General features: G+C 42.0%; 1 protein-coding gene across 14 annotated transcripts in view; it reads right to left on the bottom strand.

The window, feature by feature from the left end:
• Positions 1-18,447, bottom strand: part of ANKRD44 (ankyrin repeat domain 44) — a 205,493-nt gene that overhangs the window by 58,156 nt on the left and 128,890 nt on the right. For 12 of the 14 annotated variants that reach the window (XM_053277457.1, XM_053277467.1, XM_053277448.1 and 9 more), the window contains exons 10-14: positions 16,169-16,283; positions 13,426-13,508; positions 9,220-9,337; positions 3,380-3,448; positions 2,108-2,248 (exon numbers count right to left, since the gene is read on the bottom strand). In XM_053277457.1, the coding sequence (XP_053133432.1) occupies positions 2,108-2,248; positions 3,380-3,448; positions 9,220-9,337; positions 13,426-13,508; positions 16,169-16,283 (526 nt within the window). The remainder of the gene's footprint in view (positions 1-2,107; positions 2,249-3,379; positions 3,449-9,219; positions 9,338-13,425; positions 13,509-16,168; positions 16,284-18,447) is intronic. The other 2 variants (XM_053277421.1, XM_053277368.1) reach the window with 1 other exon arrangement.

Consider the following 18,447-nt stretch of genomic DNA (forward strand, 5'->3'; position numbering starts at 1 on the left):
CTCAGAGCTCAGGATGTTCTTGTTCTCTCTCAAAATAGAATTGCAGAGCAGGGGAGAGGACTTAGATACTACTGCTCTGAAAACACAAATGCCCATTTCACGAGTAAAAATCTTGACTTCGGCCCCAAAGCATTTCCTCATGTATAACTGGATCCTGAGTGCCAGGGTCAATGCCTTCAGTGTCAATAGATACAGTAAATAAATCAAGTCCATAGGAATGAGAAGTTCAGGATGTCCATTAGAAATCAGGAACAATAAAGAACCACCACTAAATTTCAGCACTTCTGCCCTCAGAACTGTATCTCCAGAAGGCTCAGTATTAGCTCCTAAGCAAACACTGCTCTTTAAGCCTGGCAGCTTCTGTAGTTGATAAGAATACTGGAACAGCAAACACCTGAGACATACCACTCACACAGTTGGACTGAATGATCTGATTCCTCAAGGAAAATACTGTTACAACAGAAGACCAGAAAAATGTTTCTGTTCATAAACACTTGACAGTGTTATCTCCAGCTTCTAACACCCATTACATTATATTCATGCATTACACTTTTCAGACACACACACACACACACACACACAGAGGTTTCCATGTGAAACTGTAGAATGTGCAAGTACATGTTTTCTGATGCATGTGTCAAATAGGTGCATGTGTCTGGGAGGTGGGATTGGCTCATCTCTCTCCATCACATGTACAACCACTGCCAACTAAATTTGCTGCTCTGTCTAATATGAAGCAACCCTTAAAGAGCATAAACCGTATCTATTTCAGTTTTCTCCCTGCAAGAAAATTTGTTCTGTTCTCATCATCATGGAAATCTATTCAACAGCAGAGTTGTTTACATATTTTCTTTGATATTTGTGTTCCAAGAACCAATTAGGATACTATTCAGTTGGCATCTCTTTTTAAAACTATCTGTGTTGAACAGCCTATGTACAGAGTACATTCTCATTTGCTTTGGGGTCTTTAGAAAGTTAGACAGAAAGCATTGTGTTATGATGAATTTGGCCTCTTAAGCAGAGGGATAACAATCAAACCTTCTGTTACAATGCAGAATGGCAGGCTACAAAGAAATATGTACCCAGCTATGAATTAAGTAGTTTATGGATTTCTCTTAAAAGAAGGGGGAAAAAGAGGTGGCCATCTAATCAAGTTAAGATTGATCAGAAGCATTATGGTGATATCTTAAATTCTACCGCACGGCAAGGTTCATATAAAATCCTGCTTCCTCCTCTTAACTCACAAATACTTTGGGGGCCTATATGAGAGTATACTGAATTCTTCTTTGAACACACACTAGCTGATCCGGCACAGAACATCTGAGCCCCTAGTTCTCCCTGTCTCTCCTCCCCATCTTCATTCCCCCCTCCCCCCACTTTCAGCCCCAGTCCGTTCTCCCCCTCCCAGTCCACTCTGCTAGTGTTCAGGCACACTAATTCTTGTGGAACCGCACTGGGTTCTTGTCACAAATATCCACAGAAATAACACTACATTGGAAGGACAATTCCTACTCTGACACAGCATCTGGTATGTCCGATGACTTGTTAATCTTGAAAGCTATTAGTCTTGAGCAGCTCCTGTTGCCACTTGATACTCTCTTCTGAGAACAGCATTAGAACAGCAGCATATATAAAAACTACCTACAATCTTACATCTGGATGAAACTCAGAAAGGCACCTTACAGGGCATTTTCAGTCACAGATGTCACTGATATTTCTGTCTATATGAGAAAAGGTTATATATGAATGAGTAACTGAATGTCTGGCTTTTCCAACAGGCCCATTAAATCCAAAATTGTTCTAGTCTGGATGTTAAATACATATCACAAATTTTTGCCCCCGGTCATTATAAAAACTTGAAAAGGATGCTCAAATTTGCACGAATATGAGAGGCAATCCCACTAAGTGGGCGGAAATATGGAAAAGGAGATATAAGGAATAAGTCAGTGCCACAAGGGAATAGCATTTAGTGGATGTTCCAACAACTAAGAATAGAATACTTTTGGTTTCGTATTTTTGCTTAAATGAGAGTGTTGCTTGAAGAGAATAGAAATGACACTAGCTTAACAATGAAATAGAAACAAGGAATACAAATAGGCTTGTTTACTTTCTGTCCATGTCTGAAGCAGCAGCATAGTGCAAAGCTGTACGTCCCCAGTCATCTGTTTCATTAATATTGGCCCCTGTGGTCACCAGCGTCTCCATACATTGGAAATGACAATTTGCAGCTGCATAGTGCAAAGGTGTCCTGAAAAATAAATAGAAATGTATTCGCTCAGACACTACTTGAGTAACAACGTGCATTACACTAATTATGCCTGACAACAACATTACTATTGGGGGAAACCATTTCAGGGTAACAATAGCAGCAATTCAATAGAATGCAAAACATATTCTTCCTCCTGCAGCAGGATTAGAAATAGGCATGGGAGAAAGCACGCTACAGAAAGGCCTGATCTGGATTTGGATTGTGGCAGAAGGCCCCTACTCCCTGCCACATGTTCAAACTATGTGCAGCCTGAACCAGCTGCTATTTACCAAAGAACACTGAAGCACATTAGGGCCAGTGACATGTAACATCGCATGTAGTTCGGCCCTTATTCAGCTGCCTAAATAAGGTCAGGGACCTAGTCATTGCCCCCCATCAAGACTGGCTTTGGTCAAAAGTGTAACTTATACCCAGAAGTACATAAAGGGCTAGGAAAAGTACCTCTGGTTCTGGAGGAGGTGGAAAAGAATAAGTTAATGTCAGTAGACAACAAGATTCTCCCTAAGTTGGCACAGTGATTCAGCTTGGAGAAAAATGAAGCTAGTAACCAAGGTAAGGATCTAAACTCTATTTGGAAGCAGGGGTAAGTACCAGCCACTGAATTTTTGTTGGGAGAAAAATAACAGGCGTGTGCTTAACTTAGATTTAATGTAGTCTGCACCTGTCTTTTTTTGGCACTACATTGTAGGCAGCAATATACTACAGGGAATGCTTATTTTGAATCAGGAATGTAAGGAAGGAGTAAAACCATAGAGGTGCTCTCATTGTTAGCACCACTCCCGGATTCTTACCCTCATCCTCTTGCACTCCCACCACAACTCATCAAAAATAATCTAAAACCTCAGAGAAATACAGAGACCATGTGCTCAGCCCAGCCCTATGAAACTGAACCAGAACTCAGTTTGGGCCATGTGCCTTATGACAATCAGAAACTAGAGGCAAAACATCTCACTTTGCCACTCTAGAATTGGGAAGAAGCATGTTGGCATCAGGAGTTGCGTTTTGTGGGTTCTAGGCATGGGGCTTTGGAAGCCAAGAATAAGTGGTTTGTTAAATGCCTATATCATGAGGCTGAAGCCTTATTTAATATATATTATTTAAATTACATACCTTCCATATTTATCTTTTCTATTAAAATCTGCTCCACTGCTCTGCAAGAGTTTCACACAATCAACATTACTGGAAAGAGAAGGCAAGAAAGGAACAAAATAAAAGATCCCATTGATGAAAAAGAAATTGTTGTTTGACTGATTAGTTGAGAAACTAATTGGGAAGAATGAACTAAAACAGACAATGCACTCAAGAAATTAATTGAAAAGATGGTTTATATACAACCCTCCACATGTAGATAACCTTAGAATTCCATTCATTCCAGAGAAGTAAAAACAAATCAGATAAACATATTCTGGACTGATCCGTATGCATTGACCAGGGTTTCAGATGACAGAGTGATCATCCACTGGATAAAGTGGAGGCCTGGAAGTCCCACTGCACAAGTGGAGTTTATTACACAGCCCTCAGACATGGATACAATGAACGAAACCAAGCAATGGTTTTTTCTCCCATAAAAAAGAGAACTTTTTAAAAAATGTATTAGAACTGCACAAGGTAAAGAAAGGTTTGGCTTGTAATGAGGACAGTTTTCACACCTCAGTTCATTAGTACATAAACTATTATTAAACATGTACAATGGGGCATGTTTAAGCTTTACACTTAAATGAAGCCTAGTGCCACATGATTTGCTTAATAGCTTTAATGGTCATGTCTGGAAAAAGACAATAGCTTTTAAGCAAATTGGAGGTGCTACAATAGATGCATTGTTTTCCACAGTGTAATGCATTTATTTATTTATTGATCCCACTATTATCTCAACGTCCACAGGATTTTGAAGCCTTGCAAAACCTGTGAATGGAGGCTGATATTCAGAGCACAGAAGCACCAGTGCAGCAAGAAGAGCAGATTAAGAGCACTTCCAGACTAACTGCACCAGCATATTGAGAGGAGGGCAATTTTTATGACCTCTGCTGATCTCAGGAAGCCCTCTGTGGCATCTGAAAATATGTCCCAAAGGGCATGTAACATTGTCCCTTTCCTGGGGCACTGGTGCGGTTAGTCTGGAAGTGCTATTATTCTGCTCTTCTCACAGCACATGCACTTCCTTGCTCTGAATGCGAGCCAGAGACTATAGCAGGATAAAGTTTGCATATCACAGGCAACAATAAATTAATTATATTACTTTGAGCTCTCTAGAGAACAATTATATTCCTTATTCTATGCTTATTCACAACCATTACACTAAATGGATGCTGGATTTTTTTGCAGTATGTGCATAACATCGGTGACCCAGAACAACTGGGCAATAAAATGTTGTTCTCTTCCATTGATGCTTTCTTGCTTGTTTGTTTTAAAGCAGAAAAAGCTTGGACACACATCTGAAAAATGCTCTGGGATCAGGATATCCTGTTTAATGGAAGTGGAGCTATATTAGATGATATACTAGGTCCAGTCTGGCTCCGTGATTCTGACTCCAGCAAAAAAAGCATCAACAGTAAAGGTGCTCTAGTTGCTCAACAAGGACAGTATCACAAATAACACAATGCTGTTTTACCAGAGTTTATTGTAGGCATTTTTTTCTGCACCTCTCTAGATGTTTTAAAGTAACATCAGAATCAGCCCTTGGCAGTTTACGCACTCTGATTGACTGATTTCTATACGGCCCTTCCAAAAATGGCTCAGGGTGGTTTACACAGAGGAATAATTAATTAATTAGTTAATTAATAAGATGGCTCCCTGTCCCCAAAGGGCTCACAATCTAAAAAGAAACATAAGTTAGACACCAGCAACAGTCACTGGAGATACTGTGCTGGGGGTGGATAGGGCCGGTTACTCTCCCCCTGCTAAATAAAGAGTCTGCTTGTACAGCCACTACCAGCCAAGTGTTTCAGTTCTTAGTATTACAAATCATAATAAAAATCACTGAGTGAACCAATGGTTTACTTGAGCATTTTAAAAAAACCAACCCCAAACCCATCAACTGTAATTTATTGTTTAAATTAGATTTGCATTCTTTTCATTAATTTAAACAAATTTAATCCCACCAATTTAATCTGAAATAAGCACTTTACCCGTTCATGTCCAGATCCCTTAGTGCATTCAAGGCATTTTCCACTATGAAGTTCTGCACAAATCCTACTGCAATTAATGGAAGCTGCACAATACTGTATTTACCTGAATCCTAGCCACCACTCCACCCCATTTTTGATATTAGAAATCAGGAGGCCGTCTTAAATTTAGAGTCCTGTTCCTTTCTAGTAAATGCAGGTATAACCTGCATTTAACCTCTGGTATAACCTGTATTTAACCTCTGCTTTTAAAGGGGGGTTGTCTGAAATCCAGAGTCATCAGAGTCATCAGAGTTATCAAGAACTTGCATTTTGGGTAGTATAAAAATGTGTTAAATAAATAAATCTTCAATTCAGGTAAATATGGTAAAATTGCAGCTCCCATTCTGGGTTTATTAAGTGAAGAATAGCCTTCTGGTAGAAAGTGTTCTTAGTACAAAGAAATATTTAAATGAATGTGGGGGGCGAGTGTTAGTGTGGGTCTTGAAATGGGGCAGGGTTCATGTATCTTATGTACCATCCATATAATTACAAGAGTCAGCATTGCTGCCCAGGTGACTTGAAGAACCAATAAAGGCCTGCCTGATTCCATATAACAGCTACAATACTCCATGCTTGGTTCCTCAGTCTGATAAACTTGTTACTTGAGTAGCCTACACAGGCTGCCTCTACTCGCCCTGCTACACTTCCTCATCCGTCTGCTCCAGAACCTGACCACCAACTTGTCTTAGGCTGCACAATGTGCCTCCGGATCTATATTGGCCTGCTTTGGAACCTGACCAACTGCCTACTTTGGGCCTCACCATTTCCTCCGACCATGCTGGGTCCTCGGGTGTTTCAGATAAACACTTGAGATCAAGTATGCAATATTTTTCGTCCAGTCAGTCTCCTCAGCTAGCAGAACTGCACTGAACCCCTTGAAGTGTGTTGCCTGCTCTGCCCCCTCTCATGCTTAAAAACAGCTTGATGCATTCAAATCCTGGAATGAGAAATATCAAAATCCTGGAATGATAAATACTTCCCTTATTACTAGTATTTGATAAAAGGAAAAGGCAGGGTGTGCCTTTTGTGTTTGTGTCTACAAAAAGGAGACATGTGGGGTAAAGTTGTTGTTATTATTATTATTATTATTATTATTATTATTATTATTATTATTACATTACATTATTACAAAGTTATACCCCCTGTCTGACAACTTCTTTTCAATAAAGTTAATTTACAGCTGACCTAAACAGTATTAAACAAGTTGTTCTAGTAAGAACTAATCAGCCTACTTTCCTTTCACTGTCTCTAAAAGTTAGATCTCATGCACCTCAAATGTTCATGCATCCACCATCTTGGATCAGGGTGGATAGCATTATTACAAACTATACCACTGAGGTGTGCCTCTGTGTCACTCACTACAACTGTATCCAATTTGGTTCAAATGGGTAGTCCTCAAGTTAGTGCACTTGCGCCTCAAATGTTCACATGTTCACCATCTTGGAACAAGGTGGAGGACATCATCACAAACTACACCATTGGGACATCTCTAGGTGTCACTACAGCTGTAGCAAATTTGGTTCAAATCGGTTAAGCGGTTCACAAGTTACTCCAGTTGTGCCTCAAATGTTTACATGACCGCCATCTTGAATTGGGTTGGATGACATTGTCACAATCTACACCATTGAGGTGTCCCTATATGTCCCTACAGTTGTAGCAAATTTGGTTCAAATCGGTTAAGTGGTTCACAAGTTAGCCCACTTGCACCTCAAATGTTTACGTGTTCACCATCTTGAATTGGGTTGGAGGACATTGTCACAAACTATGCTATTGAGGTGTCTCCATGTGTCCCTACTGCTCTAGCAAATTTGGTTCAAATCAGTTAAGCGGTTCACAAGTTAGCCCACTTGTGCCTCTAAAGTGTATGTGTCTGCCATCTTGGATCGGGGTGGATGGTATCATCACAAACTATGCTGTTGAGGTGTCCCTGTGTGTCACTCACTGCAACTGTATGTAATTTGGTTTAAATCGGTTAGACAGTCCACAAACTAGCCCGCTTGCACCCTGGATGTTCATGTGGCCGCCATCTTGAATTGGAGTGAATTACATCATCACACACCACGTCATTTGAGCATCCCTATGTTTCCCTAAAGCTGTAGCAAATTTGGTTCAAATCGGTGAAGCGATTCACAAGTTAGCCCACTTGCGCCTCAAAAGTTTATGCGTCCGCCATCTTGGATTGGGGTGGATGACATCATCACAAACTACACCATGGAGGTGTCTATGTGTCCCTACAACTGTACCTGATTTGGTTCATGTTGGTCCAGGCGTTGCGAAGTTGATAGTGGGGGACACACGGACACACACACACAGAATGCCGGGTAATCTCATAAGCCTACTGGAAAGTAGGCTAAAAGCAAGGACTACACTGTGCATTAACTGGTCTGGTCAGGCCCGAATGTAATGGAAGAAAACTTCTGCCCACTGAGAAAAAGTAATAAACAAGCCGCTGATACAACTTAGACCTTCTAAGACAAGGCCTTTCCCCACTCACACAGATTTGAATTAATCTTTAGAGTTTAAATATGCTGTAAAGGTAAGCCCCAAACCAAACTGCAGCACCTGCTCTAGCATAAGTATCCAAATGCACTTGTACAACCAGAGCATCCCTATCTCCTTCTCCAGACTCTTTCAAAGTACTGCACAGCTTAAAACATGGCAGCAGCTGCTGTTCCCAACTGTGGGAAAACTGTATATGTTTAACTGAGAGTCTATTGAAGAACCAGGAATGGGCACGCATCTGTGATGTAGCATTACAGGAAAATATGCCTGCTTTTGTGGGCTGCATTTGAGTGCAGACTAAAGGGCTAGGAGTTGGGGAATATATGGCTCCAGGTAGGCCTCACATCTTTTAATGTAGTACTGCTCCCACACTACTCAGGTAGTCAACCCAGTTTATTAAGTCAGGGCCAGTACACACCATCAGTTTACAAGATAGGATTTTATAGATGGAACTTTCAACATGACAAACTGAAGCTATCACATGATTGTTTGGGAATACAATGACCAAAAAAGGAAGGAAGGCTTGGATGAGGTAATAATAATAATAATAATCTGTGATAGTGATGTGTATAGAAAACCAAAGAAACTCCATGTTTGCCCAGAAGATCTCATTCTAACTTAAAGTAACCCCAGCCCAGCTCAGGGACATCACTGCCTCTCATGATTAACGTCATTATCTATCTCCAGCTACACTGTATCTATGAAACTTGCTAAGACAGCTAAGGTTCCCACTGCCAGAAAACAGGATATAACCAAAAAAGGAGTAATCACCAGATGAACAATGAATCATTCGCATGCGTACTAGATACTTAGACCACCATTTTATTGCCACATATACTGTGCCTAGGGTGTCAGCACCATTTAGATTGTCTGTATAAATGTAAGATGCACCTGTAACCAAACGGTAATCGGTTTGAGAGCGTGAGGCTATTGATTACCTATTGCTGAATGGAGAGCAATAAACCTCAATTAATAATGCCCAATCCTTGTGTCTGACTGATTGGCTAATCGGACCCAGGAACGAGCCCCATCCACATCAATAGCAAAGCAGCGGTATCTGGTTGGCCCAAGCAAACAAGCAGAGTTGGTTGTGAATGGAGAACCATTGTTTTCCTTGAGGGTTCCATGTCTGTGTGAGTGTGCAGGCATGTATGCAAGCACCCAAAATAGACGCCTTGGAAACAAAGTTTGTGCGCTATTTCACTACTCCTTATTTGGAACAAAGTCTCCTGCGAAAAGACCACAGCACTAAATTGCATATCACTTAGTTTCAAAACTACTCACCCTCCCGCAGCAGCAGCATGGAGGCACGTCCTTCCAAATTTATCTGGGGTGTCTATTTCAAAGCCTGCAGACAGCACGTGCTCATTACTAAACAAGGACACTATGCTATACTTTTGTCCTAGTTAAACCGCAAGAAACATTGCAGAGACAGAAAAATCAGTTAGTCAGAAAAAATCAGAATGCAGGCACAAGTGTAGTCAGCAAGAGGTTGTCATGGAAACGGACAGTGGCTGCTCAAGCTTGGCAGCTACATAAAGAAAAACCGTAAAGTCAAAAAGAATCTATTTTCACATCCAGCCCTGTGCTATATAACTATTTAAATCATGCAGCAAGCATTTATGAGGCAGATTGCTATCGAAAGAACTGTGACAGAAGGGCGTGAAGGAAGAAAGCTCTGGGAGGAAAACAAGGGAGCCACAGAGATTGTCTCAGCATGCAACAAATAACATTTTTTATTTATTGATGGCTTTAGATTTTGTGCAGGGCTATGAAAGGATGACTTTCTAGGAAAATGCAAATGCTTGTTTATGGAAAGCAACTAAAGTTTATTGTAGCAAGAATCTGGTACAAAGCGCTCTTTAGGGTGGGATGGAGACTCTTTTGGGAAATGGCAGACATGGATAAAAGGATTGTGGTGATTTCCCTAAAGGCTTGTATAGCTGATACATTTTCAGAAATGTGGAAATGTTTCTGTCTGCTGCTTCTTGTGCCTGTTATACTCATGTTTATTTCTTCTGCTGCTGTTCTATCCTTGCCAAGCAAGCCAAGGACAGCATTTTCAGGAGGTACCTGCTAAACTCTGAAACGTGATCCCTCCCCAGAAGTTCAATCAGTCTTACTGCAACAAAAATTGATTTTGTACCATTCTTTCTGGCATCTCTGTTTGATAATGCCCATTGCACCCTAACTCGGGAACAAACAATTGCTACAAATGCTCTTCAGTTTGGAATGGTTTTCAAAGTTTGTGGATTTTGTTGTTGTATTAAATCAGTTTACCACAAACACGTATGTGGTAGTTTTAAAAGGGAGGGGGGAGTATAAGGCTACCCAGTCCACAATAGTAACCCCCTTCCATTTCAAGAACCTAGAAACAAGTTTTTTGTTTGAATAATGTTCACATACACTCTGCTCCATTAACAGAGCACACCTTATAGTTTGTGTTTTGTTTACCACAGTTCAAGGCACAGTTCAAGGGGAAGGAGAGCTGGTCTTGTGGTAGCAAGCATGACTTGTCCCCTTAGCTAAGCAAGGTCTGCCCTGGTTGCATATGAATGGGAGACTTGATGTGTGAGCACTGGAAGATCTTCCCCTCAGGGGATGGAGCTGCTCTGGGAAGAGCAGAAGGTTTCAAAGTTCCCTCCCTGGCTTCTCCAAGATAGGGCTGAGAGAGATTCCTGCCTGCAAGCTTGGAGAAGCCGCTGCCAGTCTGTGAAGACAATACTGAGCTAGATAGACCAATGGTCTGACTCAGTATATGGCAGCTTCCTATGTTCCTATCCCATCCCCTGCCACTGTATTACAGCTGTATAGTAATCACACTACAGCTGCAGAACTGTGGGGTTAGTAGCACCACAGCACAATGTGGTTATCCTGAAAAGGGAAGTAACTTGCCTAGGGAGCAAGAGTTGCTGGTTTGAATCCCCGCTGGTATGTTTCCCAGACTATCGGAAACACCTATACCAGGCAGGAGTGATATAGGAAGGTGATGAAAGGCATCATTAATCTCATAGTGCGCAGGAGGAGGCAATGGTAAACCCCTCCTGTATCCTACCAAAGAAAACCACATGGCTCTGTGGTCGCCAGGAGTTGACACCGACTCAACAGCACAACTTAGCCTTTACAAGTGCTGAGGGAAGGAAAAGCAAACAGACACTCTTTGAATTGCTTAAACACAAGGCATGCTGACTATCAATGCGCCAGTCACTTAGGAGCTTTATTTGAAACAATATTGGTCAACAATCCAAATGCTCTTAAAGTCCTTATGCCAGGGGCGTAGCTATAATTGAACGAAAGGGTTCAAAGAACACGGGCCCCCAGCTCCTGAGGGCCCTCCAGCTCCACCCCTCCCTATTTTCTTCAATACCTCCCTCATTCTGGGGGGCCGCCAGAGAGAGGGATGAACACGGGCCCCCTCTCCCCTAGCTATGCCCCTGCCTTATGCTCATAAATAAATCAATGCTAGAATTGTAAGAAAGGTCAATGCAATTAGAATTGCTCCTCAACTTACAAACCCTTGCCTTTCTCTAGCCCAGAGTGATCCCCAGAATCACTTCATGAAAGATGATATGGACCTCAGTGTTAGAATACCAACCACTACAAATTCTTTTCACTTTTAACCTCCTGAGCAGTTGAAGTTCGCCTAACAGCTGGGGAATACAGAGTAGGTAGGCACTCTCACAACATAGCTGTACCTTCTGTGTAATAGAGAAGAGCACCATTCTTGGCCAAAGAAAAGTAGGAACTTTGGTCTACATCTATTACTGGCACCACTTCCTCATAGCATGGAGGCCTTGTTCATTATCTCAGTGGTCTGTGCTATTCCATCTCTCCCAGAGAGAAAACAGTTCTCTCTAAAATGTTTCTCTTGCATCATTATGATTAAGAGCTGGTCCCAACTACTATAAACAGCTGACAATGGGCTAACATGCTATCTTTGGTGGTCTAACTGCCCATCCACACTGCAAATGTGGTGGCTCCAATACTGGTAGGCTAATAATAAAGCTGGTAGCTAGACTGCTCAAGGTATCTATTAAGAACCAAAGTGAAAGAAGTTTACCCTTGGCTCTCTAGTCTTCAAAAAGTAACACTTAACTTACAGAGCTGGCATTCCAATAGAAGTCAAGCTGCAATTGCTCCTTAACTTAAACTAAGTATTCTGCCTTCTATTCATACTTAACAACAGGGTGCATAGACGGTGTTTAGACAGATTTGTAAATACACAGGAAGTCTGAACAGTTGTGGGATGTTTTACATGACATGCTTTTTCTGGAAGAACAAGAGGGAAAGCACATTTCAGAACATAGCAATGGTTCCCACACTGTAAAATGGCCAGAGTTCCGCTATGTTGTCGTCTGAAAGCACCAGTAGCTTTTCAGCATGTTGAACAGACCACTGTCTGTACAAAGATTTCAAGAGCAGTATTGGATGATTTTTATTTTTATTTTTATTGCAGAACTACCGCTTTCTGTGAGAGAACTAATATATGATTTTTGATGGGCCTGCCAAACACAAGACATGGGAGACAGCTGCTACTGCATACCTCACTATCAGCCCCTTCCCCGTTTAGTTTTATTTTGCAAGGAGGGGAGAATTTGCCAATATCTGCAGACAAGCAGGGAGGATTTGGAATGGGTAGTGGTGGCCAGTGGAGGTGGTGACTTAGATGACAGGAATGCTTAGGCTGGTAGGATGGGTCAATTAATTGAGCAGTTTTGGAGAACAAGTACATAGGAAGGGACCTGGGAGAACAAGTACATAGGAAAGTGTACTGAAAGTTGGAGAACAAGTACATAGGAAGGGACTGGGAGCTTATGGGGCATTAGGAACTGCAAGGCACAGGGGAGATACCGAGTCTCCCATTGTCGGGAGATGGCACTGGAGGGCAGCAGTAATGGTGGCCAAAGGATTTGGCAGGCAAAAAGTGCACGTGTAGCACATTGGCTTTAGATACAGAGAGGGATTTTTATGTTAGCCACAAGTTGTACGACTGGTTCCCAACCCCAGCAAAACTGGTGGGGTTCAAAATAGGTCTCCATATCCTTTTACCCATCTGTTTATAGAGGACATTCCTGAGACCATATTGGTCACTCAAAGTGACATACAAGGCAATAATAAAAACCAAATTACAATTTAAGAGGTACTGTATTAAGAAGTGCACTAGGAACAGCCAAGGCCCTCTTTCATAAAATGCACTACAGTTTTTACTATCAATTCTGGGGGGAAACATTAAGATGCTACTAATTCTCTGTAACCACTACAGAAGTAAAAGCATTCCACATGCTTTAAGCTTAAACAGTACAGATGATCGGGATGAAATGCATGCAGGTAGGTACATGTTTGTACAAATAAGCATATGCAACTACACCATGCACACAAAGGAAATCTTAGAGAGTAGAAACATACAACACTGAGCAAAACGAAGATTCATAAGCAAGTAATTCACAACTGAATGAACTGAACTTTGCATGCTCTTTTGGATTTGCTTACCTGAGGACAACAACTTCCTGCAGCAATCTGCATGAGCATTAAGTGCTGCCAAGTGTAAAGGGAACATACTGTGGATGCCACACCTGAAAAAATACAGGAAGGACCTTGTGACAAGTGCTTTGGAAAGAAATCAAGTGGACATTCCTCCAAGTCCAAGAAAATTCTACTTGCCATAGGGGTTGTTAAACACAAGTTGTCATTACAGCTTTATCAGGGAATCCTGTTGAAGCTGATTGGGCAGTCATTATTATTTTATTATTTTTACATTTATATCTCTCTCTTCCTCCAAGGAGCCCAGAGCGGTGTACTACATACTTGAGTTTCTCTTTTACAACAACCCTGTGAAGTAGGTTAGGCTGAGAGAGAAGTGACCCAGAGTCACCCAGCTAGTTTCAGGGCTGAATGGGAATTTGAACTCAGGTCTCCCCGTCCTAGTCCAGCACTCTAACCACTACACCATGCTGGCTCTCGTCCTACTTATACCATTGTGCAGCTTGACCATTAGCTACTCACTTGCCTGGGTACACAACTCCTTCCAGATAAAAAAACTATCATACCAATCACTCCAAAATCTCAAAGAGCAGACAGACAGCAATACTTTAGCTGCAGAACTGCTCTAAATGTTGTAAGAGATAGATTGTCACATAACTGCCGCCCTCTGATAGATAGCCTATCGCGTAATTTCTGTCTGCAGTCTAAATGTTCAATCTGAATATAAAGAGGTTGCCTGTCTATCCCTCAGGCTTTGAATTCCCTCTGCTATCCTGAGTACAAAGACACAACCAGCTGCCCATTTCATCATATAGTCCTTTAAATATAATTGTCTCAATGAATGATCTCTGACTTTTCTGCTAATTCTGCTACAAAAGAAGTCCTGCTGCCCAATGTCCACTCAGAAGATCACAATATGATCTTTAAAAAATTGTATTTCAAATTTTCTTTCCAGGTCCCAGGCAGCTAATTTTGCTCCTATCGTGGGTGTCTGCCTAACACTTCTCACTTCACTGGGCATTTGAGCCATTGGCAGAGGTGTTTTATTTGATCAACATACAGGTCACTGAAGCATGTAATAGAAATTTTGAGTGGATAACCGAGATTGCTGAACCCTAGGTTCTCTTGCCAGTGTTCATTTTTTACATTAGCTCCAAGAAAAGGAATAGATTAAAACTTATAAATGGAGCCAGTCAAAAAGGCTGTAATTCTCATATCTTGAGCCCCATCCCTCTAAATCTATACAGATCCAGAAGCTGAAAAATAGATCATTTTCCACCAGGAAGAAAAAGTGGGAAAGTTCTCAAATGGTAAAATCCAAGAGATGTGAAGACACAACAATAAATCAATTAGGTATGGGAAAATGTGATACAATCAAACCAAAGCTAAGCACTTTTAATTGCCATCCATTTCAGTGGAAGCAATGTAAGCATGCTCTATTCCAGCCTTCCAGGGTGTTATCAACATTTATGCTTGGTGCCACTGGGAATCCTATATAATAAAAGGCTAAGTGAGTGGCTGTGGCTTTGGAACGTTGGGGATCTGTGTCCCTGCCTCCCTGGGCTGTTCTGGGCCTGCGCGAAGCGCAGGCCCAGAAGAGCCCAAGGGACACAGGACCGCAGACACCAGTGTCTCACAGCCAAGGGCGGCCATTAGCCGGTGTGTGGTGGCGGAGGAAAGTGGCGGAGGCGGCGGCAGAGCCGCCGCCTCGGCCATGAGCTGCGGCACGGCGAGAGGAGGCCGAGGCAACCAGAAGCGGCCGCCCTGAAAAAGGCGAGGGCAATGGCGGCGGGGGAAGACCGAGACGGGGGACAGGGAAGCTGGGCGAGGTGGCGGCAAAGCCGCCAACGAGGCCCCCGCCCGCTCACAGCCGTCGCCCCCGCCTGCTCACCCGCCCTCCCAGCTGCCCAAAATGAAGCTGGGCGAGGTGGCGGCGAAGCCGCCAACGAGGCCCCCGCCTGCTCACCCGCCCTCCCAGCTGCCCAAAATCACCTTCCCCGCTCCCCCCCAAAAGATTAAGGGCCAAAATGGCCCATGAGAAGGTCGCCGCCCCCGCCTATCGCCCTCCCGCCCGCCCAGCTGCGGGCGGGACCACCTTACCCGCTCCAGCCCGAGGGAAAAGAGAGGAGCTCATGAGCAGAGCTCCTCTCTGTGCTAAGTCACTGCTCAAACTGCCGCTATGGACGCAAAGGACGCCTATTGCGTCCATTGCGACAGTATGGGCAGCAGCTTAACACAGAGAGTAGCTCTGTTCCCGAGTTCCTCTCTTTTCCTTCGGGCTGGAGCGGGTAAGGTGGGCTCCGGCAGCTAGGTGCGCGGGAGGGCGATAGGCGGGGGCGGCCACCTTCTCATGGGCCATTTTGGCCGTTATTCATCTACATACACATACCCCAAAAAAGTAAAAGCAAAATAAGGAAGAACAAAAACAGAGACAACAACAAAAACAAAAAAAACAAAAAGAGAGAGGGGACAAGGGGGAAAAAAAGAGACAGAAAGAGAGAGAGAGAGACAGAAAAGACGGGATAGAAAGCTAGCGCCCGTTATCATAACGGGCTTAAAAATACTAGTTGAGTAATAAAAGAAGCTGAGTTCTAGCAACCACAGGATCCTTGACTTGTATACATATTTGCTAGAATATTCACAACAAAACTCATAGAATTATTGTTGGGCTGTCAAGAAAACAACAACAGGTTCCCATTTCTATTGTCTACACAATTTGACAGATATGAGTGGTATTTCTTCATCAACCTACTTGGCAGTATCAGCTCCACTAGTTATTAGGGTGTTAATCAAAAGCTCATGTCCGTATCTCGCAGCCACATGGAGTGGGGTGTTGCCATCCTTATCAATACAGTCAATTTCACCTCCTGAAAATGACATTTTAAATACAAAAATAACACATAAGGATCCAGTGCAATTCAGTGACCAGAGATTTCACACTGCTTCTAAGAATACAGATCACCTACCAATACCAGTCTGCACAATAAGAGATTAAGGTGGGTTATTTTTAGTCTTAACAGTTCACAATACAAATAATTTTTGTGGCAGGATATCATTATGCAAGCAAGTATTTAGCTGAGCAGAAATCATTATTGAGAGTGCATGATCTTATATTATACAGGATTTCTTAATTAAGTATTCCAAAGTACACAGAATTATTACTATGTAACTTGGAAGGTTTTCTTCATAGTTTTCTCTTCACTCATACAAAGGGGTAAACCAATTGTTCACTTCTGTGGTATACTGGTTTCAACCAATCAATAAATACAGAAGTATAGTTGTTTCAATATTTGCCAGCATTATTCTGACTGCAATTAACAAGCTTGCCTCCAATTCAATTTTGCAAGTGTCCAAGCAACACCGTTTGTTTGTTTGTTTGTAAGATATTCTAGAACCAAGAGTGATATAGAAAAAGTTTCAACCAATTCCTCTTAATATACTTCTGTTTGTGTACGTGTGCACATTATTTTGTTTGCACTGCTTCTTGTTAGAGAAGCTTATGTACATAAAGCAGAGATTATATACATATTTTATGTAATTTAACAGGTGGTATTTATGTATGTATGTATGTATGTATGTATATTATTATTATTATTATTATTATTATTATTATTTCTTGTTTACACAGTCAGACAGGTGTTATTGACTGGTTTGTTTTATCCAGACATCGAGTCCTTCCCAAGGACCTGGGATGCCAGAATTTTATTGTCAATTGTTATAGATATCGTCACAGAATATAGGCTGTTCCCAGTAAAGCTGCTTTTTGTAATTGGCTGATGGTGATTTCTGTGGCCCCTATGGTGTTGAGGTGCTCTTCAAGGTCTTTTGGAACTGCACCCAGGGCGCCAATGACCACTGGGATTATTTGGGTCTTTTTCTGCCACAGTCTTTCAATTTCAATTTGTAGATCTTTATATTTGGTGATTTTTTCTATTTCTTTTTCTTCTATTCTGCTATCCCCTGGTATTGCTATGTCGATTATTTTCACTTGTTTTTCTTTCTTCTCAACTACAGTTATATCTGGTGTATTGTGTGGCAGATGTTTGTCTGTTTGTAGTCGGAAGTCCCATCATATTTTTACATCTTCATTTTCTTCAACTTTTTCAATTTTATGGTCCCACCAATCTTTGGCTACAGGTAGCTTGTATTTTTTGCAGATGTTCCAGTGTATCATCCCTGCTACTTTGTCATGCCTTTGTTTGTAGTCAGTCTGTGTGATCTTTTTACAACAGCTGATTAGGTGGTCCACGGTTTCATCTGCTTCTTTACAAAGGCGGCACTTGCTGTTTGTGGTGGATTTTTCGACTTTTGCTCTTATTGCATTTGTTCTTAGTGCCTGTTCTTGTGCAGCCAGTATTAAACCCTCTGTTTCTTTCTTCAAGTTGCCATTCTTAAGCCATTGCCAGGTCTTGGTGATGTCTGATTTTCCACTTATATTGTGCAAATACTGACCATGCAGTGGCTGATTTTTCCATTTTTCTGCTTGGTTCTTGACTTATTCTTTCTTGTAGGCCTGCTTTGTTTCATTGGTGTTGAATAGTTTCTCCTTATTGACCATTTGAAGTGTGTCTTCTTCACTGTGCTTGATATATTCTTCAAGGCCTCTTTTCTCCTCCTCTACTGTTTGATGGACTTGCAGCATTCCTCTTCCACCCGAGCTGCGAGGGAGGTAGAGCCTATCGACATCCCTGCGGGGGTGCAGAGCATGATTGATGATCATGATTTTCCTGGTCTTACGATCTAGCGTCTCTAGCTCTGCCTGGGTCCAGTCTATTATTCCTGCAGTGTATCTGATAACAGGTATAGCCCAGGTGTTTATGGCTTGTATGGTGTTCCCGCCATTGAGTTTGGACTTGAGGATTTTTCTAACTCTCCTGATGTATTCACTTCCAATTTTTCTTTTAACTTCAGTGTATGCGATGTTATCAGCCTGGAGAATGCCCAAGTATTTGTAAGGTTCTTTCTCTTCCAGGTCCTTGATCTTGCTTCCATTGGGCAGTTCTATTCCTTCTGTTTTTGTTATTTTCCCTC

Source organism: Hemicordylus capensis, chromosome 1 (genome assembly GCF_027244095.1).
Source record: "Hemicordylus capensis ecotype Gifberg chromosome 1, rHemCap1.1.pri, whole genome shotgun sequence".
Classification (NCBI taxonomy): domain Eukaryota; kingdom Metazoa; phylum Chordata; class Lepidosauria; order Squamata; family Cordylidae; genus Hemicordylus; species Hemicordylus capensis.